This window comes from Dermacentor albipictus, chromosome 3 (genome assembly GCF_038994185.2).
Source record: "Dermacentor albipictus isolate Rhodes 1998 colony chromosome 3, USDA_Dalb.pri_finalv2, whole genome shotgun sequence".
Classification (NCBI taxonomy): domain Eukaryota; kingdom Metazoa; phylum Arthropoda; class Arachnida; order Ixodida; family Ixodidae; genus Dermacentor; species Dermacentor albipictus.
The window spans coordinates 2,360,986-2,386,719 of NC_091823.1; the positions used below are offsets into that span (position 1 = coordinate 2,360,986).

The 25,734-nt window shown below is 44.0% G+C and overlaps 1 protein-coding gene across 5 annotated transcripts in view; it reads left to right on the forward strand.

Annotated features, from left to right (window-relative positions):
- LOC135919920 (phospholipid-transporting ATPase ABCA3-like) overlaps positions 1-25,734 on the forward strand; it is a 223,301-nt gene that overhangs the window by 166,861 nt on the left and 30,706 nt on the right. For 4 of the 5 annotated variants that reach the window (XM_065453931.2, XM_065453933.2, XM_065453935.2 and 1 more), the window contains 4 exons: positions 4,332-4,457; positions 8,813-9,091; positions 17,434-17,645; positions 23,873-24,124. In XM_065453931.2, coding sequence (XP_065310003.2) covers positions 4,332-4,457; positions 8,813-9,091; positions 17,434-17,645; positions 23,873-24,124 — 869 coding nt within the window. The remainder of the gene's footprint in view (positions 1-4,331; positions 4,458-8,812; positions 9,092-17,433; positions 17,646-23,872; positions 24,125-25,734) is intronic. The other variant, XM_065453932.2, reaches the window with a different exon arrangement.

The following is a 25,734-nucleotide window of genomic DNA, read 5'->3' on the forward strand; positions in this document are numbered from 1 at the left end:
ATTTGATATACATGTGGCCCACAACGTAGGGCCACGGTGCATGGCACATCAACAAAAATGAGCTCATGAATGTTCCACATCCACCGCCAAGGTTTGTAAGTGGTGGCGCAAGCTAACACTCCCATTGTTAGTTGTTGTAGTAAAACATAAATACCCAAGAAAGTGGATGGGGAAACGGTGCCGTGGTAGCTCAATTGGTTAGAGCATCGCACGCGTAATATGAAGACGTGGGACAGTTCCCCACCCGAGGCAAGTTGTTTTATGCGAAGCATATTACGAGAGCTCAACCCAGCTCCTCAGGCGCGGCGGTGTCTTCTTCAATACCACGTGACACCGTGGCGTCACGACAGAGGAGAAATGGGGCTCCAACTCGCGCCGTCGCTCGCGGCGTCGCGGCGGTATATAAGCAGCTGCGCTTGCCTCTGCTTGACGCTCAGGAGGTGAGATGCCTCTTGGAGACAGAGCTGCTCGTTGTAATGAGAAGCGAAGGTTGCGGCGTGCTACAGAGACTGATTTTCTAGGTGGCTTTGGCTCAACTCTTGCAAGATGGGCTGGGTGGGAATCGAACCAGGTCAGTGTGAGACGGAGACGCTACCACTGAGCCGCGAGTACGATGCTTCAAAGCGGTACAAAAGCGCCTCTAGTGAATGCGGTGTTGCCTTAGAAACGAGCTGTTTCTAAGGCACAGGCGTGCGTCGCTTGCTCAGGCGCACATTTCGTTGCCGCGCCGAACGCTGCGTTGCTCGACGCTCACCGCGTCCAATGCGGGGCGCGTAGTCGCTGCGCCGTAGCCCATTGTCTTACACCCCTTGGCGGGTCGACGGGAACGTTGTCGCGTTCCACTCTTGAAGGCGAAGCAGAGTAACGCATGAGTTCTTTCTTCGTCTAGCCGAACCAAATATAGCCAAGCAACAGCAGTTCACCAGGCTAAACAGTGGTTCAACAACTAAAATAAAGGCTAGTATGCTTCGCATCCTGGGCTTAACCTTACCTAAGCCACAGCCATTTTTTTCATGCACTTTCACTGCCATTAATTTATAATTTCTTTGAGTTATTAAGTATAAGTAATTTACCCTATGTGGTCCTTAGCGTCTTTGTTTGTTGGCTTCTCATGATGTGCTTAACAACAATCGGGTGCCTCGGTTAACCACCTTTCTTCTCGTTGATTACATAAAGAGCGTCTCAAATCCGGCAACATCAGTGCCTTCAGGTAGCCTGTGTGGGTTGATTGACCAGTTGCCTTCACTCAAAAAGATCAAGTACTAGTGAAGCCTGTGACAGAAAGGATGTTCCACACCCACCGCCAAAGTTTGTGAGTGTTGGCGCAAGCAAACACTCCCAAGGTTAGTTCTAGTAGTAAAACATAAATACCCAAGAACGCGGATGGGGAAACAGCGCCGTGGAAGCTCAATTGGTTGGAGCATCGCACGCCTAATACGAAGACGTGGGACCGTTCCCCACCCGAGGCAAGTTGTTTTTTCATCCGCTTTCATTCCCATTAATTTATCATTTCTTTAATTGAATTGGCAAGTACAAGTAATTTTCCTTATGCTGACCGGGGCGTCTTTGTTGGCTTCTAACCACATCACTTGAGGTAATCTTGAGTTGGCTCTACCTTTTCACTTAAAATTTTATTGTTGCTTAAAGCATAGTGTATCTTTCTTGGTATGCGCGTCCACGGTTTCTCATTCATATTCTGGCTTTTATTATGCAAATTTCTCCCTTCAACATTTTTTAAAAATTTTTACTGCACAATATATTTACACACACACAATATATTTAAATATACAGAAAGCACACAGTTTATTATACTTTTAAATTGAAAGAGCATGCCAACTAACAATTATTTATTTTTGTACGTATAGCCTATGCCTACAGAATTAATATGTTGCTGTGAATTTATCTCGCTTCAAATTGCTTTGCGTGCTTTTCTGACCCTGAAAAATACCTGCATATTTCACCCTTTCCACAGAGTCTTTTATCAACGGCGTGTGAAATGCTCGTGAATCATATTTGGCTCACTATTTCTTCTCTTTTCACTAGCCAATGCTAACGACTCGTTAAAAAAACTATTGTAATAATTTTTAAGATTTATTAGAGATGGAAACATCACTACTTGCATGCAGCGGTCATAAATATACATAGGTGTCCCAACTAAATTTAGTCAGAGTTTGAAAATACGCGAATACCAAGTAGCTGGACAGAACCAAGCTAATGTTCTTTCCCGGCGCTTGGAGATACTCAAACTTTGTTTTTTTCAATTCCACCTAATTAGATAATTAGTCCTAATTAATTGTACAGCTTTCTAAATATTATAGTGATGAGAAGTGTCAATGAGAGAATTGTAGAGCGACTTGAAAAAGTCCCAATACAGCTTTCTGTCGCTCAGTACGTGTCACTGCCATCTCGAATTGCTCTGGAAGGACACACACACACACACACACACACACGCACACACGCACATACACACACACGCACGCACGCACGCACACACACACACACACGCACACACACACACACACGCACACACGCACACACACACACACACACACACACACGCACACGCACGCACAGACACACACGCACGCACGCCTAAAGCCTAAGCTTTCGGTTAATGTCATGACAAAACTTTAAAAAATGATGTTCCATTCAATTTGTGGCTTCATTTTCACAATGTAGCTTTCCAAGTAAAAATATGACTAAGTCAACACCGCAAAGTACGCTTTACTTCCTACCTGTATAGAAAGGTTTACAAGATCAAATTTTGTTTTAAGCGAGAAAAAAAGTTATGAACCGCAGTATCACAAGGTTGCGCGGAGCATCTCTTTGTTTCGCCTTCACTGCACAGCACGTTGGTCGGCGTTTCAGCCCGGCCCATATTACGTGTTCTTTCTTTTTCTTTTTGAACACAAGGTCTTCTTTGCCAATTTCAGATTACTTTTAGGTTTGTGGGGTCCGAGTTTCAGGTCGTTGTCATCTTGTAAATTAGATGATTTCAGGCCTTTTAGTGCGCGTATATAGACAAGAAAATAGGCGTGTGAATTAGGCTTGGAACGAAAAAGGCGTACGAATTCAGTTAGCGTAGAGCTATGTACAGAGAAGTAATAACGCGTAATTGTTGCAAAATATGGCCCAATAAATTAAATCTACATGTGCTCGTTCACACACTGGGCACCAGAACCAGAACCGTGCTTTATTCAACAAAGAGGCGATTTGTGGCGTTCTGCTCAACGTGGAACAACGACATGGATTCCTGCGAATGTCTGCGGAGCGGCTTTAAATGGGGGAAACGTCTTCGTATCGTAAACGCGTCCCAACATCTTTCTCTTTAGCGTCCCTTTAAGGAACACCAGGTGATCAATATCAATCCGTAGTTCCTCACTACGGCATACTTTATAACCAGGTCGTTGATTTTCAGTACACGGATGATGAATGGCTATATATATTTGCTCATCACTCAACGCTATACCACGAATAAATTTGCGTGTGGTCGTGAATCTTGTGGTATATATTGACACGTGTACTTGTCTTTATCGGGCGACAAGTTTTGTCGCCTAACAAATGTTATCGCACAGCGCGGGACGCGCCTGCATGTATCCGAAGTTTCTGGAAAGTTATCGATGCTTCTATCCGCTGTCAGTTGTCGCCGAACGTTGTGTTATCTGATTTCATCGCTTGACACGAATGGCGTAGAACATTTTAGAAGGCACGCGGGTCCCAACGTTTAATCTGGAACATTTGATGATTGCTGTATAAAAGACGACGCGCTTGACCCGCTGATCAGATTTACGACGATCGCCGACTGTGTTCGCCGCTCTCGTTGTGCTTTAAGTGTAGCCTGTTTTGTGGGCACAGGTTCGCCTAATAAAAGCTAGTTTTTGCCTTTCACAGTATCGCTACTGTGTTCTTTGAGGTCACGACCACGTGACAATATAACTACAGTGGTCGACTGCGACCCAGAACTGCATGTTCGAGCTTCACAGAATATAGTTTGTAGGTTACTCGTGCTTGTATTGTGATTCGCTACATGTATACATGTCGTTGTGTTCACTCCTTCAATAAGTTTGTCTTATTTATGTGTGACTTATCGTTCATTATTCCAACACCCTGTCTTGCTTTGAAAGCCTCTATGTCAACTTTGCAATTTTATTTTATGCGTGGGCGTTAGTGAAACAGACGAGTCTCAAATAAAAGAGGACCCCTTATATGCAACCTGCTGGATTCTTTTGAATGCAGTTAGACATACTAATCGCGAAACTACCTGGTTAGCGACGATAGCCACCAGGGAAGAGGGCTTTCGGATATGACGCCTTGAAGTGGTTCTCTTGCAGATGCCTTACTCGTGGTGTGCGCGGGTTTCGGTGCTCTGGCCATTCTGTCGGCGTACTCGATCGTCCTTGGCTCCAGGAGCACAGGAAGTGCCTACGTCACCGTTCTCGTCATTTACGGTGTTGGGGGTGAGCGACAAGCGCGCATGTCGCATTTTCCGCGAGTGAAGGAATGCGGCACAGGAGTCCAATGTTCTACTCGTTATATCGTGGATTACACAGTGGCCCAAGTTGACGGAAAAGGGTTACGGAAAAACATAGATATTACGTAGAAACATTGAGGTAGTTGCATGAAGTATGCTAAGATTGGTAATCACATTAAAGAAGAGTAGTAATTACGTCTTGCTGCAGCTACCAAGCCCACGTTGCTGCTGTGCGACCGTTGTTGATCGTTGTTCAGTTAGTTTTATTTGCGGGAGACGTCTAGTCAAACCCCGGCCCTGATCCTATTCTCGTTGAACTACAAAAACTTTCCACAGGCAAGTCAACGCTAACAAGCGAAGTGCAGGCACTAAAGAACCAACTATTAACGACAGCTGTCTGATCTAACTAAAGCAATGGCTGATACTGAAAAGCACTGCCATTCCCTGCCATCTCTTCTAGCCCAACTAGAAGTTATAAACAATAACAGCGTTCAAACAGCACTCCTAACAGATGATATTGAGACACGTTTTGATGACGACAAAAACAGGTCGCGACGTAACAATCTACTTTTTACGGCCTTCCAGACGCTAACACATCTCAATAGAATGCCGAATCTGAGCAAATAATCATTGGCTATTGCCGTGATCACTAGGTACAGATCTTAACTCCGAAGAAATTGACCATGTGCGTCGCTTAGGCCGCCACACAGACGGGGGATGTAGGCCGATAATAGACAAATTCACGTTCCAGAAAACAAAAGACGGGATCCGTATAAACAGACAGAAACTATGGTTTAACAAACTTTTGCACCACCTAAATCAGAAGAAAAATACGTTTATTGCGGAATTCCACTTAAAATGGGCACCCAAAACTGACAGTACTATGCAGCTGAAAAAAACTTACATCACAGCAATCCATAACACAAAATTCTCTTTCTTTGATCACGATTTGCATGATATTTTAACAAATAACCTTTCATGCATCTTCCCACTGTTATTATTAACCGAGGGTCCCGTTGCAGTCTGACTTTGGAACCCCCGTCTGTATATTATCATTTACCCATTCATTTCTTTATAGAATAATAAACTGAAACGGCAAGTTTGGGCAGGTAATTAACCTCAAATCAGTTGTTACGACCCCTCTCACTAACGACTCTGGAGAGTGTATTTCAGAGGCTGAATGTGCCGATGTTTTGAACAGTGCCTTTTCATCTGTCTTCACTAAAGAAGTGGACACTTCCTTACCTATGTTTTCTTGTGACGTCATATCTTTCCTGCTTGCGATCATCTTTTCTGTTGATGGTATGTCATCCCTCATCAAAAAGATCAAGTTGTCATAAGCATCTGGACTGGATGACAATAACGCGAAACTTTTGAAAAATATAAGGCATATTGCTTCGGCTTGTTTTGTTCGATTATTTTCGCAATCTCTCTCAACAGGTATCATTCCAGTTCACTAGAAAGTGGGCTAGATTGTTCCCATCTTCAAATCCGGAAACAAACAGTCACCTCGCAATTGCCGATCAATTTACTTGATCAGCCTACCTCGCAAAAACATGGAACACGTCAGTTACTCTTACATGATAAATTTCCTCTACCCTCATAACTTCTTTCAGCATTCTCAATATGGGTTTCGTAGGAGTCTGTATTGCTAAACCTGGTACTCTTTCAAGGAGCAGCCTATAGGCTGCTGAGCTGCTCCTTGAAAGAGTACCAGCAAATGCGGATAATGCATATATGCATTATTCACAACAAGAGGCCTTCTTTCTCTGGGAATGCCACAGCCAATTACATATTTGAAATTGACCATTTTAAAATGCATGTTAAGTACAGCATCGCTTTGAGGGTACCACAAACTACTGATATTCCCATCAGCCAAGTTCAGCAGTCTACACCATAATCACGCCTCTGAAGTTGTGCATGTTAGAAAATTGACAGAATAATGAGGAGGAGAGGGTGAGGGAGATGGTGCCACTATGGCATAGTTCAAGCTCATCCCACATCAGAAGGGCAAAGAATAGCCAGCTTTCGGTTATACTCTCATGTGTGACCACTGTACTAGGTTGACTGACATGCGTAACAAGCAGTTTGTGATGCCACGTTATTACAGCCTGCAAGTGATGTGACATCAGAGATCAGCTTCAAGCTTGACGCTAAGCTATGGTAGGGACACATAATGAACTGGCTACATTAAAATCTAAAGCAAAAGTGTTGAACATTTTTTGCCAAACTTACCAGCCTGTGCACTTCATATTTTGCAAAAATCATAGACTGAAATCCTGTGTTGGAAAGACAGCACGGACTTTCTTAAAGCTTTCTCTCAGCACCCACATTTTTTATGCATACATTATTAACCATTAGTTACCTTGACATGCTGTACACAAGCAGCACACTTGTAACAGCAGAAAATAACATGTTTTTAGATCAGTGAGTTTTTCTCAGATCATTTGTTGCTGCCAATTTAGCCTGCTTCTGGAATGTATCTTAATAAAATTACCTAAAGCAAGTGCCCCTCTGGTATTTTCGTTAGGGATTTTTCACTGCTAACAATTAAGAAAGCAGCACAAGTGTCATGACTATTTCATTTACGTGCATATTCGCAGTCCCATGCCAACCCATCTCTCAACAGCTTTAAAATATCTTCACCAATAGAACTTCATTCTGATTACTGAATGGAACATTAGTTAAATTGCAGAATGAGCATGAATTTGTAAATTGCAAGAGAGATTCAGGAAAGTTGGCAAGTACCAAATACACGAACAGAACTTAGAACACATAAGTGGCCGTGACCGTTTTGTACGCACCTTATGGTGCGTACAAAATGCTACAGGGCAGAGAAAGTGAAAATACACCCCAAGTGAAGATCATTGCATCAAAAGTATTGACACCAGCTTTGATGGGGATGTATGTGTTCGTTGCATAAAATTCCAAAAGTTGAACTCTGAACATTTTATTTGCTCTGTAATTTATGCTGGTATATGTGTGTCACAATGATTCAATGTCATCATACAGCACATTGATCATGCTCTTGCATGTACTAGAAACAACTCAACAAAACTCTCACTGTCATTAATGAACTTTTGTATGCGCTAAGATTCAAGTGCACATATTTTGTATGCAATTCATAGTCATCCTCAAAGGTCATGTTGCTCATACGACTACAGTGCGCACACATCACACGCCACCTGACACACCTCATACATAATCACGTCAGGTCTACACAGCACATCGCATACATGCCATGCAAGCTTTACGCATTCTTATAGCACATCGCGTAAATCTCGTGCACTTGGCAAACGTCTGCGTAGCACATCATACAGATCTCGCCCATTTTCTATGAGAGCTTGTTGAATACGCATATCATATATGGCTCATTTCTGGTCAAATCTGTGTGACATGCATACATCGCGTTCAATTTCTCATACAAACTTTTCAATAGGGAATCGCTATTAATTGCAACAATTGAGCTTGTCGAGGACGCCAAATCAAAACGCGCCAAACGTCTCAAGGCACTCGCGTGCCCGGTCCGCAATAAACTCACAAATGCGTTTCACATCGCTTGTCCATACATGCATCCGTGGCTTTAGTTTGAGCTGTAGTCATGTGTAGCTTAAACATAGCAAATCGTGTGACAGAAGTTTTGTGTATCTTGTCATGCGAGTGGAACCTCCGATGTGTTGATTAGATGTTATTTAAGTATATCTGCTCCAGCCCACCAGCTTCGTGCAAGGCCGCATGAGTGTAGTGCGCAAGGTGGATACCAATGATGTTTTGATGCAGTGTAGTAAATGATTCCTGGAGGTTAAAACTTATTAAGAAGAAAGCCAAGAAACAATACCCAACACATCCTTCCACCAGGCATGTTTTGCCTCTCTGTATTGTGTCTCTATATTTAGATGCATGCAATGGTCCTTATGTAAATATTCACCATTCCATTTAAGTAAACAAATGAGTGATTATTTGCTGTCTTACTAGTTTCTGTATCAGCATGCTGGTAGACAGCCAAACCCCCCAAAGTAAACAATATTTAACTGAATTATGACAAGAAAAATTTTGGAGTTGGCGCCTGCCTGTTCCTGCTTCGCCCCTGAGATCAAGACAACATGGCGTCGTCCTATGGACTTGGCATGCCGTCACATTCGCTGTAGTGCCTGCTCTAAACACCGGGCAATCGTGCAGTGCTACGAATGTTCATCTCGCGAAGCACAGGGAGAATAGGAGGATTAACTGCCATTACTGAGATGCGGAAGGTCAACGCATGTGCAGTGAGCGCTGAGCGCAGACGCGCAGCGAAGTCCAGTCCAATATATGGGTCTAGGGGATTGTTGTGACGATTTCCAGGTGCCGCCCTGCTGGAGGCCTGCGTGTACCTCCTGCAGAGCGGCCAGGACCTGCACGTGGTGTGTGCCTCACTGCCCCCTTGCGCAGTGCCTCTGGCGGTGATCAAGGTGATCGTCCTCGAGTGGGTACACCACACTTGTGATTACATGGACTCCCTGCCAGTCGAGAACTCGACGGTACTGGACACTTTCTGCAAGGACACCGATGACTTCCTGGGCACATACCAGGCCGACCGATATGCCGGCCTTCTAAAGGCACCCATCGATCTGTGCTGCCAAGGTACGGCTGAAAAACGTAACCGTAGATTTCAATGTCGTGTTGTCGTCTCTTTTGTTGTTACATCAAGAAGTGGTTCCACAAAGTTTACGTTCCACACAAAGCTTACACTCAACAAAGCTTAAAGGGGGCATGGTGCAAGAAAACACGACTATTAGTCAGAAAAGACATTTTCAGATGTTTTTCACCGTCGGGTACTTTTATAATTCTGGATTACACAAGAAAGACGTTATTCGCGCTGCTGCTCCAGAAAAGTAGCAATTCTCTCTCGCTTACTTGAGCACCTGCAGTTTCCATCATGTGCTTGCGCAGTGCCGAGTAACCCCACAGCCGCCGATGTCTGCAGCAGCCTTTCGAACTCTCCGAGAGGTGAAGGCCATGAGCAGTGTGCAGTGCACGACGGTTGCTGTAAGCAGTTCTAGAATAGAGGCCAGGTCACATTGCTTTGTAGCAAGAAATTCAGTGAACGCTGCTGTGCGCTTATTTTTGACTATGGAGCCTCATGACAACTCCACCGGTTCTTATGTGAGATTTAGAACAATTATTTTCTGCAACCTTAGGAAGGCGTTCTCTGGGATTGACAGAATGCCTGTGCCGCTCGAGCAACTTCGACATATATCCGAACAGACGACACCAACGCCTGCACTGAATTGCAGCAGCTAAATGTTTGCCTATTGTCTACATAAAAGAATCGTGAATGAAATCATAATCAAAGTTTACCCCTGGGTGGTCAGACACCATCGCGGCACTCAACTGATCCGTAATGAAGTAAAATGTTCAATTAGTTCACTGCTGTAGTGAAATCAGCAGTGCCACAAGGTCAGCTCTGCCGTGTGACATCGGATCAAGCTGGGAGATGTGTTGGCATTCATTGTGTTCGCAAGTCGAATCTTCGGAAGTTTTCACAAAATTAGACGTAGTCTTTCTTGGCAAAAGTGGCGAACATAAGGGGGTGGTGCCAAAGATGCCAGGAATTCGTTTCAAGAACATTGGTAAATTCAATGAAATAAAGGGTCATTCATTCTACACCGAAAAGGAATAGCCGCAAACTCAAATCCATCCGGTTTATTTTAGAAAAGTTGTGGCTGTTTAATAGGGACATAAAAATGCATTCCCAAAATATATTACAAAAAGCTCTGTTTGTCTGAGTGCAATTTGACCTCGCCCCTTAAAAGCAACACATGCCGTCGAAAGAAAAATTGTAAAAGAGAATAAAACTTGATTAAAAAAGGGAAATTTGGCCTCAATGAATTAATCGAAGGCTTTATTATGCGTTCTATTTGTAGGCGTGGATTTTATTTCTTTATACGCTTACGATGAGTGCAAGAATACTAAGATGGCACACTTTCTGCATTTAAAGATTGCTTTTATTTATTCACAGTTGATTTGCTAACTATTCTTGTGGCGCAGCGACTGTGGTGTTGCGCTGCTAAGCACGGGATCAAATCCCGGCCGCAGCGGCCGCATGGGGGCGGAAATGCCCCGTGCATTGGGGTTACACTTCTCTGGCGCTGAAAAGTAGTCCGGAGTCCGCCAATACGGCTCACCTCATACGCATACATGGTTTTGGCAAGTAAAACTCCACAATCCAAATATTCTTGCGAGCTTTGTGTACGAATACTTTACCCATGTATTTCTGTTTAGGCGAGAAAAATAGTTCCGATGATGCTAAAGCAAGATTTGTGTCCCTTTTGCAGCTGTGAATTGCGCATCGAAGAGGTCCATCTAAACATAAAATTATACAAATATCATACAAAAACGCGCATTGGTTCGTTTCAGAAAGTTTATTCAATGCAATTTTTATTTTAGTCGTGAAAAATATTTGACAAGTTTGGTCCAGACGTTAACTGGTCATGTGACGTCACTATGAAATCTGCACCGTCTGACTGCACTTGCTTCTGGAGAGGGTTCGCAGAAGTGCGCGAGGCTATCGTGCCTCCTTTTGGTTGCCACGTCAGTCATGTGCCGATAGCTGGAAAGTGAACCGGGATTTGAAAAGTCGTCGTTTTGTCACGTAGTAGTCGCGGTGAAGAAAGTAGCAAAACTGTGAATGGCGAAACAAGTGTTTTATTGGCCAAATATGTGCCCTCAAAAACAGGCTGCACTCAAAGAACAACGATGGCGGCGAACACAGTCGTCGACCATCGAAAATCTGATCAGTGGGTAAAGGGCATCAGCTTTTATACGTGAGGCATCCAACGTTCCACAGTAATCGCTGGCACACGCATGTCTTCCAGAAAATTCTACACCTAGCGCGTCGCACATGCATGCAATCAGATTATACAAGGTTCAGTGACAACAGTAAGCGGATAGAACTATAGACAACATTCAAGAAAGTTCTGACACATGCAGGAGCGTCCTGCGCTGACACGATGTAGATTGCTTGTTTTCGTAACTTGACGTCAGCTGGTAAAACAAGGCGCAGGGGGAATGCGTCGCACACCTATAACAAAGCAGAACGGCAACTAAGTAGAACTAAGCAGAACGGCAACTAATCGAAGGGCACATTCGTATTCTATTTCGCCTCCGTCGGAATGCGGCTACCACGGTACAGATCAAATTGGCGACCTCTAGCAATGCTATAGCCGCAAAGGTACCGCGGCGGGCACAGAAGTGCTGATTTGACCGTCGACCGCTTCCCTAGTGTCGGAAGGACCCTGCGGTGCGCTTTAATTATTGCGGCTCTGCTTTTGCACGCCCAGCGTAATTTGCACACTTGGCATATTTTCATGGTGTTTGTTTTTCAGAATGAGCAGGAACGTACTGTACCCTACCTTGAACTTGAGCTTATCCAGCTTCCCCGCAACCACTGTCGCATAGCTGTAGGGTTTCCCTGCCTTCTAAAGTCACCCCCCCTCCCTGTATAGAAACTGCCTCATTTCCTCCTCCCTTCTTTCTACAGTTCTAACTACGTCCTATTTGGACTCGCACGTTAGTAGAGAGAGAAGCGCTGAAGTTTGCGCAATCCTTTTGAGGGGTGTCAGGGATAATTATATCTGTCAAGAGGCTAATGTGGTGACGCCCAGGGAGCTCCAGAGGGCATTGTGCTCATTCGACGCGGTGGGGTCCAAATGAGTTTCGCACGTCGCCTATCCTCGCTGACTCGCCCCTGTCACTCCCCGATGTGGCGTGCCAGACAGCAGCAGCAGCAGCGGGAAAATCGAAGAATCGAAGAAGAAGCTTCGCTCTAGAAGACCGGCGGCGCACATCATGCCTGCCCGCCACTTTCTTGTGGGTGCAAGATTGGCCTCAAGGCGCTGTGTCGCAGATATCTCCCACCGTGTCTAGGGAGTTAAGGTTAGCGTTCTCGTATTTTTTCCTCGTGACAGCTAGCTTTCTTTAAGAGACTCTCGTTTAAGACGCTGATTTTTTGAGGATGCGCCTCGAGAACTGGTCCTTAAGGATGGCGTGCTCTATGCATCGGCTTGCTTCTGCGCACTGGCATGTAAGACATGGCGGTAAGAGGCGAGCCATCCATAACACTCTGCTGCTAACATAGTGCCACAAATAATCACATGTCCACAAGCGCACTCTTTCATAGCAGCCGTTATTGATTATTCATAAATGTTTTACATTTGTGTGGTTTGAGTTAAAGTTCTAAATAATGCCTGTTAGCTAGACTCTGTATAAAAAAGATCGTCAAGTAATTTGCTAGCAGCTCTAGCTTTCTTACTTGTTTCTTATTTCATTTCACTTTTTTAAATACACACTTCCACCACACAAGGATCATTCCATGTGTGTAAGTTACCGTCGAAATGTGGAATTAGTTACTTCCAGAAGTAATCGAAATACGGTGTGCCACGTAACTAAGCACCTACTTGACTCTGTTTTATTTTTCTTTCAACACAGCATCCCATTTTTATTCCCCAATTAAAAAAAACAAACCAATCTCGGGAACGAATCACCATACCTGTACAGCTTTTCTGGGAAATCAAACTCTTTTTACTTCCCATTGCAAAGATGCATGTAGTATGGTCGGTGCCATAGTGCAGCATTTAGCAGCTAGAGCAAGCCTTCAGCAAGTCTTGCAGAAACCACTCCAAACCCAACAAATTGTTCAAATGAGCAAAAAAATCAAGTGAGAAGGATATTTTTCTTGTGGGCGCGAAACACGTTGTCGAAAAGAAAGATACATCAAAGCAGCGTCACATCTGCAAAGAGCTGTAATAAGTACACGAAAAACCTACAATTTTCAACCATCGTCACTATCCGTGATTTCTGTAAGGCTGACTTCATTTTCATGCCCACAGGAATCTGCAGATGGCTCAATTAGTAGAAGCACAGGAGTCTTACTTCTGCAACGCTTCCCTGAGAAAAAACGCCGACAGAACGTGAAGTCTGCCGCCACGCTAAGATATGGGTCGCAGTGAAGCTGCACTGCCAATGAACAGTGCTGCAGCATCCACTAAATCAAGTAAAAAAAAAAAACTAGAAAACGTCATTCCCTAGAACAAAAGTAACTTCATTTATTCATTCCAAAAACAAAGTACTAGCTGTCATTTTAAAAGATGCACAACTTCTTATGTCTTTAAATGGGCCACTTCAATGGCGGATTTGGGGGCGGAGAAAGTGACGCACATGTAGTTTTGGCAACTTTAGTATTATTTTTACCGTTTTCTCGTGGTTATAGCAGGCCGAAATATTTAGTGAATTATGGGGACGCAGGAGCGGAAAGAATAGTTAACAAAACAACTGTGAATAAATATAGAGTCGTTTAAAAGATACCCAAGAATGCTAAAACGGGTCTTTTTTGCGTAACAATATAAACAAATAAGTGCCTAGGATGAAGGTGCATAGTAAAGGCACTATCTGCTAAAAAATGTAAATATTCTTGCTTCCTCTAAATTGGGCTTGGTCGTATTACGGTTTATTTTTTGTTCACATTGTTTTGTTTTTAAAGGTAAAATAAAATGGCGCTGGGGCAGGGAAAAAAATGTTTTTTTTTGCAAATAAATTATGGACATATTTTTTCTTGTACCTACTAAATTCCTACTATTTTTTCAGAAAGAAACGGGAGAAATTCATGTTTCAGACTGGTACGTTTGTTATAGAATGTCTGTAAAGCATATTATTTTCAATTGTTTAGATCCTTTCTGTGAATATAGATATTTATGCCAGAGAAATGAACTTGGAAAACCTTCTGAACCACTGCATGATTACCTTGGTTTGTATCGTGTACTAAACTACTGTAATGAATGTGGTAGTTGATTAAAATTTTCCTTTTAGTTTGTTTTATCAGAAATCAAGGAAAATTTTAGCCAATATGGCAGATTGAAAAAAAGTCGCTGTAACTTGAAGGATTACCTGGCAAAAAGAAAGAAAACACATGACTCGTCTTCGTTTCATTTTTTATACGTCATAATTGGGAGCATTATTCTCAGCTAACACTTCCGTCTAAGCAAACATACTGACTCAATATCTTTTATAAGCAATAATTTCTCAAGGATTATTCTCTTACATCATAAAATTTTGCTAAAGGACGTATTTTGATGGTGCAAAGATGTATTGAAATCTAGCCAGCACTTGAAAAAGTTAATTTAACTTTGCACTGCATTTTCTCTTAAGCCAGGTGTCACGCAGGCCATCTGTGGTCTGAAATAATTTTAATTGTCATCGAAAATTTAAGTGAATATTTCAATGAAAGAAAGGAAAAAGGAAGTCACTCGCATGCCGCGGTTGCTGAAAGGCGTTAGCATTATGGTGTTGAATGTGAAATCGTGGATTCTGTACTGTACTTGGTAAAGCCAAGCGCACGGGGCGCGGACGTTCGAATGACTGCTATCACCACACGTGCCCGCTGACGGCAGCTTCAAGGCACGTGGCCTCGGAACCCCCTACAAACTTGTTTCCTGTCCTGCCTGTATTCAATAAATATAGCAGCAAATAAACCACGACGACTTTTTACCAGCTCGTACTTGGCTCAATTACATATTGCTTTTGCATTATTGATGGTTTGCTTTTACTTCAAGCAAAATGATTCAATTCTCAATAGTGCTCACCACAATCTGATAGGGCCGTTGCCTCCGTTGTGATATTCCAATGCCCGTTAAAGAAAAACATGTGGGTGCATTTGATCCAAAGCCCTCCAATGCACAGCTTCTCTCAGAACGCGACTTCTATTTTGCAATGATAAATGCCAATATTAGTCAACATTTTTAGTGATTTTTAGGCTTAAGGCTTAAGGCTTAAGGCTTAAGGTCAAAATTTTAGGCTTAAGGAAGCATAAAATGGTTATAAAGATTTAATTTCGTTTTTGTCGAAGGAGTAGGTGTATATGTAGGTGTATACGGATACTTGTCAGCGTCACCTAGTGTCAGAACAATGCTAAAGTTCGCTAAAGGCGTGGCCTCTGCGATCAGCGCACCGGACGATCGCAGAGCCGGGCGTTGGCTCTATGCATTGTGTACAACGAAGGCGCCAAATAAAACAACGGACGAAGGAAGGAGACACGAGACAATCACGTAGGCGCACCAACAACTGAGCGTTTTATTTCTTGACGCAGGAGTAAATACCTGCTGTCAAGGATCAAAACAACAAGAAGAAACAGGGCCGTCATCTGCATCCCACAAGAAAATCACAATACAGAACAACTTCTAAGTGCCGCTCCCAAGATACGCCAGTTCCTTTGTCGAAAGGGAAACTCAGGCTTCATTGACGTAATCATCACCACGCTTTTTGATCTCAAGCGCTTCTACTATCTCCCTTGTCAGTCGATCATCAGCTCTGTTCGAAGCACAGGTTCTATCAAAATCTGGAATGCACTTGGGGAAAATTTGAAAAGCACGTGCTCAGTGTATGCATTGTTTACCTCGTGCTTGCATGTCAGACAGCAAGCCGCGCTTTCGCTCGCAGAATCTTGTTACGGGTGTGCGCACGCATGCGTGAAATAGACGCGTTGTCTTCTGCGCATGCGCACGGCCCTCCTACAGCCTTGCACTGTAGGCAGGATTTTTACGTGCGTCCAAGTGAAAGTGTCTAGTGTCAGAAAGCACAACGCGGCACAGAACTTATCCTTCAAGGGATAATGAATGAAAATGTAGATCGCAATAGAATATAGTCTAGAAGTATATGACCATTTTCTGTGTGCCAAAAATCAGTTTGTTGCGTGGAAACGTGCCGCGCTGCTGTTTCTCAATCGTAACCGTGCGCGCAATAACGGAGGAGTTATCGTGGCTTACGCCGCTTTCTGTGACCAACTCAGTGCTGGGCCACGTGATAGATGTCATAGTCCACAGCAGGTAGTGCCACCCCAATTTAAAATTTTTGTCACTTTTCACGCATACTAAAGCTCTCCTCTCGATACCAATGATAAGCTCGTTATTACAGAGCATTAAGCTTTCTATCTGGCTGGACTTAAAATTTTCTTTTATTCTCGCTTTAAAAACTCAATCAGTTACAGAAATTAACCGGATGCACCGGAAACGTACACAGGAGAGGATATCGGCCAGTCAAAATTAATTAATTAAATTACGAGGTTTTGTGTACCAAACCCACTTTCTGATTATGAGGCACGTCGTAGTGGAGCACTCCGGAAATTTCGACTACTTGGGGTTCTTTAAGGTGCACTTGAATCTAAACACACGGGTGTTTTCGCATTTCACCCCCATCGAAATGCAGCCGGCGTGACCGTGATTCGATCCCGTGACCTCGTGCTCAGCAGCCCAACACCATGCCAGTCAAAAAATTTTTTTACGCATGCGCTGCGTAAGGTTTCCGCAGGAACTGTGGGAGTCTTCAGCTGCGTTCATGGCGTGGTAGCGATGCTTTTGCAGAAACGGTGTGCAATTTATACGCCAATATCTTCCACAGAAATATCTTAGATGAAGTAACAGGGGTCACTTGAGAAACAGCGATTGCACTTACCACATGTACGAAAAACGGGTGCAGCGCTGTTGTCACAGTTGAGTGCAGACGTCGAAAGCACTTTCGTCAACATTCAAACTGCACAGTGACGTGAATACGTTCTGACCACACGAGTAGAGAGTTTTTGTGTGTCCGGCATGCTGGTATATACGCAATGGCGCTTGCGTAATATCAGATTACCAGACGCTGGTAGTGACATCTTGTGACGCTTCGTCAACCACGTTTTCCAGTTCCGTGAACGCAGTTGTCGAAAAAAAAAAGACATTTAAGAAGCCAACGTGTTCATGGCTACACCCCTTCTGATAATAGCCACCAACAAGAACCGGTAATAATAGCCACGTGGTGAGCTCTCCGCCACCAGGCGGCGCGACTCATGCCTTTGGACAAACAGCAGGGACAAACTAAAGCTCTCTATTGTATGCTGCAAGTAGGAACAATCGAAACGCTGCGATATATGAGACCTGTGCGGCTTTTTTTCGCAGAAAGGCGAACGGGGCAACCCGCGGACTGGAGCCCGTTTCTGATGACATCGCAGGCTGTCGGCCTAGAGGCGTACTTGCTTATATTCGAGGCTCTGCTGCTGTTCGTGTTTCTGAGCTGCTACAACTCCGGTCGCTTCTTCTACACTGACTACGTGGGACAGGTGGCCGAGCAGAGACCGCTCGACACAGAAGTTACCAAGGAAACGCATAAGGTGCGACGCAGAATGCGTTTCTAAAGGACCTGGGTTGGATAACAAGGAAAAGATAATTTAATGTACCCGAAGTTCCGGAGTCGGACTTGTTCCTCCTTCAAGCATGAGGCTTCGTAGAGCCAGCAGTGCTGCTCCTAAACGTCCGTTTTCGGTAGCTTCTACAACTGGGCTGTGACGCCGCGAAGGCCTTCGGGTGTACTCTTTTCAAACTGGTACAATGCAACAAAGCAAGGAAGAAATTAACAGCCCAGCCGGCCCAAAGAAGGAACAGAGCGCCGACTTCTAACTGGTGTTATTAGAAGATTGCAAGAAATATCTCGCCACAAGAAAGCATATCAGACAATATCGTTCAAACACGCCACAAAACGTCACATTGCAATAGTCGGACAATAATCACATAACACGTGCAGTTCTTTCATGCACCAGTTGAACTGATTAAGAAACTGCATGTGCTTTGAAGATATGCGCAAAGATGGGGCGCTAACCCACGTGCTGCCAGCCCTTGTTATGCAGTCGGCTTCAATATTATCTCGCGTAAGTGATCGGTGCTTTTTGTGTACTTCGCGCCGATCAAACTTCTGCGTACGTCCACAATGGCACCAGTGAGTTCCTATATGTCCCTGAATTGCTCTGTGCACACAAGTCTCAAGGTGTGAAGTGGAAAATGAGAAATAAAGAAGGGCCGCCATCTCAGCTGCTTTGTCACGACGCCCTTCTCTACAGGTTTCTTGTTCGTATTAAGCATGACATGCTTGTAGCTCCCGTTGTTGGCCGCCTTCGAGTGACCTTGAGCCAATGTTTCTCCACAATGCTATCACTCAAGCTTTAACTTCTAGTACGCTGCAGTTGTATGTCATTTCCAATAGCCACATTCAAAAGGCAGATATACAGGGCACCATAAACTTCATTGTCATATATTGGCGCTGAGACAGGGTTGCCTGTGCTCGCTTGAACGCCAGCGGTTCGCGAGTTCATCGGCGTGAGTTTGGCGTCAACTCGAGGGTTGGCGGCACATTGACGTAAACAAATATTCCAGTCTGGGCTTTCATCTTCTCTATATGAGGGCAGATTATCCAAGGAGAAGTGCAAAACGGATATTGTATGCAGTAGTTCATTATGAGTGGCGCTGCTCAAGTTGCAGAAAGCATAGCCGTGTGTGTGCAAAGCAATGGACCAGTTATCATACAATTGTCTGACACATTAGAAATCATTTTCACTGTTCATATTTAGCTCTGAATGAGAAATGCATGCTCTTTGCTGTTAGAAATAGTGCACATATCAGCTACATCACACATCAGCTCTTGTGTGCACAATAGTGCACACAAGAGCTGATGTGAGAACATAAATCTCTACACCTGAGTATTATGTCGCTTTGCGTGGTATCTCAGTTTACTTAATATAGTTTGGACTTTACTGATTTCGTCAGAAGTTTCTAGCTGAAAACCACAGAGAACCAAAGAAAACTACCGGCATTGTGACTGGGAGGTCGTAATGCAAGTACTTGTGTTGTGTCCTCCCAGTCCATCGATACGGTCTTGCACTGAAAATTTAAAAAAAAATGTCGCACAACAAAGCTGAGCATCAGACCCTATATTTCCGAGTCTTTTTGAGTGCTAGAAAACTATGCAGTTAAACGCGTCCTCATACAATATATGCACCATATTCGTTTCGGAGTGAGGGAAAGGGATACTGATGCATAGCCATTGTGTTTTAGTAATGCTACAGGCAGTGTGTCGGAACAAAATATTTTTGTCCTGGGTTTAGTTTCGCTCCAATGAAAAAAGTTCCGCTCCGGTTCTGCTACGGAACAAAAACTAAATGATCTGCAACGGTTCATAACAGTTTTGGTTCACATGCAATAATTTTCAGAGAAAAGTAACGATACACATATAATATTTATTTTCCTCAATAAGTCAAATATAAATTTTGAGATCATGATCAATGCCTTGAGTCCAGGTACTGAGCATGATCTCAGAAGCAGCACATCATCCAGTGTACTCGCCGAAATGACTGGCCAGTGTTCTGATAAGGCGAACATAAGCAAACGACTAAACTTCGTTAACAAAGTGTTGTACCACTAGGAAACGAAACGATGAGCCCTTCAACGCGAAAGCCCTGTGTTTTGCTACAATGCCGATCTGGTAGTGCACCGAGCGGCAGGCCCAGATAAGTGGAGCGCTCGACTAATTATCACTCGCACTATCTGTGCCCGAGATAGGCGCATCATAGGGACACTTGATATACGCGCTAATGCGTACGTTGCTTGACGTCGGTTGTTTCGGATTACCGATTTTCCACTTGAACCGAAAATCAATAAAAATGTTTTGGTTTAACTCACAAACAAAATAATAAATAACGTTGCGGTTACATTTTCATTGAAAGGTATCTGTATAGCGCCACAAAACAAGGTCACAAGACGAAACGAAGACGAATTCAAGCGCTTCATTACCTCTTGTGTCTTTCTTTTGTTGCGCTATATAGACACCTTTCAATGATGACAGACCAACAAGCCCGTATCGCTACCCACGTCGGTTACGTTTTCTTTCGGGTCAAAAATATCGTTCTTTCTTCTTTTTCTTGTTTCCGTTCCATCCTTACACGCTGCCTGTAGGAATACAGTAGTACCTGGTGGTACTGTATAGCACAACAGAGTAAAGAAGTAGTAAAGAGAGTGGCTGATATTAAGGTCACCCATTTGGAAGACCGTTACATCATTGAAGCCACATGCCAAGTTGCATTCAATGTACTGAATTACTACAACATTGATTTGTCAGGTTACTTTACTCCACACACACATCACTGCAATGGAGTATGTACAATGGTGACCAATGCATGACTGAATGAAAGATTACTTGAGAGATGTGTGGATTTGAACAGTACATACGTATTAATGCACACCCAGTTTGCTACTATGCATGTTTTCTTGTGGAAAAATTTTATACTCGACACTGTACACTCCCGACTGCACATTTCACTGCTTTCTTTCACAGTTCTCATGGGGGTATCATTTGTTTGGCAACTCGAGTAGTGATTAGATGATAATAGAGTACCCCAACCTTGGAGATTTACGAAGAACACATTGCGCATTAGTCACAAAGCTGCACCCAAGAAACTATCAGTTGGTTTGTTATGAAAATAAAAAGTGGCAACAAATACTTCCTCATTTGCTTGTGCCGCCATGTCCTGCGCCATATGACCCTGTACTTCATTTCATTGTCAAGTGCCTGTTGCAGCAACTTCTAATTAAGAGAAGAAACATAAAACCAATGACTAAATCAACCTTTTCACGCAACGAGAGATTACACCTTAGTTACTTAATAATCTTGGTTTGCTTTCAGATAAAGTGCAGGTACTTGCCAACTCTTTTTTATGCTATGCTTATTTTTATTTTCTTGATGTCTCTCTGCGCATTAAGTAGCTAGGCTGTTACTAGATAAAAAACACGCAGCCCATGCTGAACTCGCTCAGATAATCTGAGTAAACTTACAATAGTTCACTGATAATGTGTGTCCTGTACAAGCTTATGTTTCGCATAGAAGAATTAGACTCCACCGGAGATAGCGTCGCTTCTTATGAGACATTTGTGGAGGCCAGGTCAGTCGAGAGTAGTCAGCTTCGAAAGTGAGTTTAGCTCCATGCAAATAAGAGCCATGTCAAACTAGAATGTTCGGCCAAAAAAGGAAGTGCAAGGAAAGTGTCAAGGTACAAGAATCCCTGGTGTCGAAGCTATCGACGAAGAGAACCAAAGGCAAAAACTTCGAAAAGCTGACTGTAATTCACCTTAATCCAGCCTAATCCATGCTAATCCCCATTATTCGACCTTAACCTACCCGAATCTCCCTTAATCCACCTTAACCCTCCTTCATCGACCATAATCCTCCTTAAACACCTTAATCCAATTACTTACCAATCATTATTTACTTTGCTAACCATTAATCATCTCTTATACATGGATGGACATGCTTTGCTTCGCTTATGGTATTCCTTAGGTCACGTGGTATATTCTCTACCTCACAACGCGACTTTGAAACATAGAGATCTAAGGGTTTCACCTTAATATCTGCTGTGCCCGAGCGGATTGTACAGGCGAAATTCCATGTGTGCGTGAATTGCCTGCATTAACCCAATGCTCAAGAAAGACGAAACTGATTCCAATTGCTGCTGTTGAAAAGCTGTTAGAATGTCAATAGCATACTACATATTAACGCTACAGCGTTAAGAGCACCAGGTCGGAGAAAATTCGGCGTTGGCGTCCAGCGTGGGGCGTTGTTTCAGCAAACACAATGCCTAACCATGCATACTGAACCACGCAGGCCCTCCATGTAGCGCAAGGAAGTTACTTAACTAACTGAATTTCTCAAGATACAATCCGTCAGTAAAATCGTAAAATACGACATACACACAACCTGTAGACAGGATACCATCAGATTGCAACTTGAATATACGAAAAAAACATAATTATGGTACGCAGAAACTCAAACAGAAACCCTTTTTATTATCATAGCGTTGTCCAGCTGCCATTTGAGGTCTCTCTTAGAAGAAGTGGCGTTTAAGTAAAAAGCTAATTATGTTACGCGGGAACTAAAAAAATAACAGAAGCCTCTTTTCCAGCGTTTCTAACATTCATAGAGCGCGCATGGCCTCCGAGAACTGCGAGTGCCGGCGCGCGTAAATCTCGAAGGCCATAATTCGGCGCGCCCGGTTCCTCGCAACACCTCCAGGTGGCACTTGGCTCCACCGCTCCGCTTTACATGGAATGTGAAGATTTGCGCCCAGCGCTAGATTTAGAAATTGTCGGCCCCCTTGAAATTGTTGGTTTCAACGAGAGCAGCGGGAAAGAACATGTCCGCTTAGAGATAAGAGGCGATTGCAAGATTGGTGGAAGTAGGGAAACGACAAACGGAGGCGTACGAGAACAAAATTCACAATAGGGGTTCAGAAACTTTGGTTATGGGAATTCATCGTATTTTTTTTTCACTTTTTCTTTTTTCACATAAGTAAAACATTATAGTCCGTTTCATACATCAGGTGCAACGTTGTGGAGGCTACAGATACTTTTTACGGGGGCTGTGTTCACACTAAAAAGATAATTGGGTGTCTTTCGACCGATTTTTGTGAGAATGTTCTTTATATAAGGTCAATTCTCAATAAAAAGCAGAATTTACCCCTAGAAACAGACAAACCTTGCGCTCATTCGGCAGCGAACACGTTGTTTATGTTAATTGGCTTTTCGTCGTTTTTTTTTATTTGCATCCCGTCGCGGCAGCCTCACGTGCATGCTCGCGCGAGCAAACGCCGCTGGCGCCCAGCGAAGCACAGACGGAACGCGCGGAGTTATAAAATTTCGAGACTGCACTACTTGCGCAGCTTCCACAGCGCTGCACCTTATGTATAAAATGGAGTGTAGTCAATAAAATAACAAGAGCTTGATGGCGAAACCCACCGGCCCGTTTCAAAGGGGACGCTTATAACATCAATTGGTCCATCCATTCAGACCCACGTAAGAGGTCGCGTTTCTGTTAGCAGAAAGCTCGCCTTCGTTCATAGAGTTCGCCGCATTTACCGGTAAACACTACGGTTACATAAGCGGCAGTTACCAGCAAGCGTAAGAAGCGGTCAGGGATCTTTGAATGCTATCGCGTTCAACTACCGCTGCCACGGTTCGGCCCGGCATTGCACCACCACTAGCATGAGAATAATTACAAATTAGTATACCAATCGATTACCTTTCTTTGGGAAAATGTATTCTATGCAACCCGTACGAGGCATGTATTAGAGATTTCTTCTACCATTCTATGGTCGTTGACCGTGACGTAACTGTGATGCATTTTCGAATTTTGCTTTTAGAATAAGCCTCCCACTTTACTGATTTCCTTCATAGCACTGCCCGTATTGGAACAAAATATATTTTTAGTTTTTTTTTCTGCTTATATAAGTAGGAAAAATATTCGCTATATTAAAGACGAACAAGCACCTTTAATATTCGACATTTCCAACAATGGGTCGGGTCTGTAAGTGAACCACTACGTCATTGTATCGGCATTTCATTAGCGCTATAGAAAAACTACGAGAAAGCCGTCTTCACTGCAAGAATTTCTTTTATCAAGTTCACCGTTTTGTCGTGACGTCCAAGCCTGCATGTTTAGGCACGTTAAGCTACGGCTGTGATTCGTATCCCGAATTTGGGGTGAAAGCTATATACAAGCGGCCGTCCTTTATTGTTGCAGGTACGCCAGGTGTGCGAGAGGAACGCAGCGGCAGAGCACGCCCTTGTGGTCGAAGATGTGCACAAGTGGTACGAGGACGACTACACAGTGTGCAGCCTCAGCCTGACGCTTTCCCGGGACGAGTGCTTCGGCCTTCTGGGAGTGCATGGTTGCGGCAAGACGGCCGTGGCGAAGATGCTCGCGGGCCTAGCACTCCCGAGCCTGGGAGAATGTTACATGGGGCACGTGACTCTCTCCGGGTCACCCAGAGTCGTAAGCAGGGCGACGGCCGCGGGCAGTTGCACGTGCGGCGGTTTATCATTGCTCAGTGAAGCGTGATGCAAAGAAATGAACATGGGCTTCGTGGATAGCCCGCTGCGCCGCAAATTCATCCGAAATGTTTTGCGTAGTGGCTTCTGCTCGCTACTTAGCGCTGTTGCCACGTGTAGATGACGTGACGATGCCGCCGTCTTTAAGCTCCCTGAGTGAATTCGTTTTGTTGGGGCAGCCAGTAGACACATGGCGCGATTTTGAGTGCGATCCGCCGTACGGCTGGTCGGGGTCCAACTAGCCGCATGCGATATGTGCAAAGTGTGGTGCTAGGCGTAAAAGTGCTCGTTTTGTGCGGTGTGCGTATGCTCAGAAGTGAACTGTGCATAAGTGTTGCCGATCGCGTTTTGTGATGTAGTAGCCGGATAGAGAAGCCCTGTCCCACGGGGCTTTTCTGCTTCGTACATGCAAACGTGCTTCGTAGATGTTTTCTGTATCGTAAATGCTTCGTACATGTGCGCGCACATGTAAATTCACAAGACATACAGTGCTGTCGGGAAATTTGCACACGCCTGAGAGCACTGTCATGAATGCAAATGAGGGGCAGCTTCGATTCATCTCATGTGGACATTGTCACTTCAGTGTGGAGGACGACAGACGGACTCTTGGAGCAGACGAAGATGAGATGAAAAGTTTTATACAATATGTAGGCATATAGCAGGTAATTGCATACAAGTAGGAGGTAATAGCATACATGTAGCAGCAATAGCGCACTAGACCAACGGGGTGACTGACGGCGACTCTCCTAACAATGCACTGGTTCTGCATTAAGTTCCTTTGGCAACCAATCGTCACTAGGGATGAGGCGGGAAGCAGTCTTGGTGCGGCGCGCCACCGGATTTCTCAGTTCGAGCCACGCGAAGGGGTCGGCAGTTTCGTGGAACCTCGGTGGTTCGTACACATAGTTGGGCTAGTTAGCCTGATATGATTATCAGTACACATAGTTGGGCGAGTTGGTTTGACAGGACAATAGTTGTCAGTGGGTGTTTGAAACTTAGTACAAGGTCAACCACTTAAGAACGAGGGGGACCGCCTGTTTCATCGATGAGAGGTGCGAAGTGTGGCCGAACCAGATCGGTGCGAGGAGCAGGGATTTCTAGATTGCTGAATACACATTTCGTAATCCAAGCGTCCTGCGTACCTAGGAATCCTAACGGTTTGGTTTTTGCTGGTGACCCAGCACAGAATGTGTTTTTGCGGAGACTTCTCGCATGGTACATGAATATAAGAACCCTGTGATACTGTACAAATTTAGTTACGTTTTTTCACAATAACCAATATGCACGTAAAAAGCCAGACTGAACAATAGTATGGTAATATATGATATTCTGCTAGCAGCCAGCGGAATTGCATGAAAGAAATTTTGCTTATAGTTCTTCGTCACTGGCTAGCTATGCTCATGTTACTAATGCACACTGAGTAAGCTAGAGGAAAGTTTGCCGTTACTTTGTAGACGCATCCTACTTCACTATGTGGTTTGTATTGCCCGTGTTAGCACGAGCCCTTCAGTTTAAGACCAACAGATTTGATTACTAGTTCCAGCATAGTCTGCT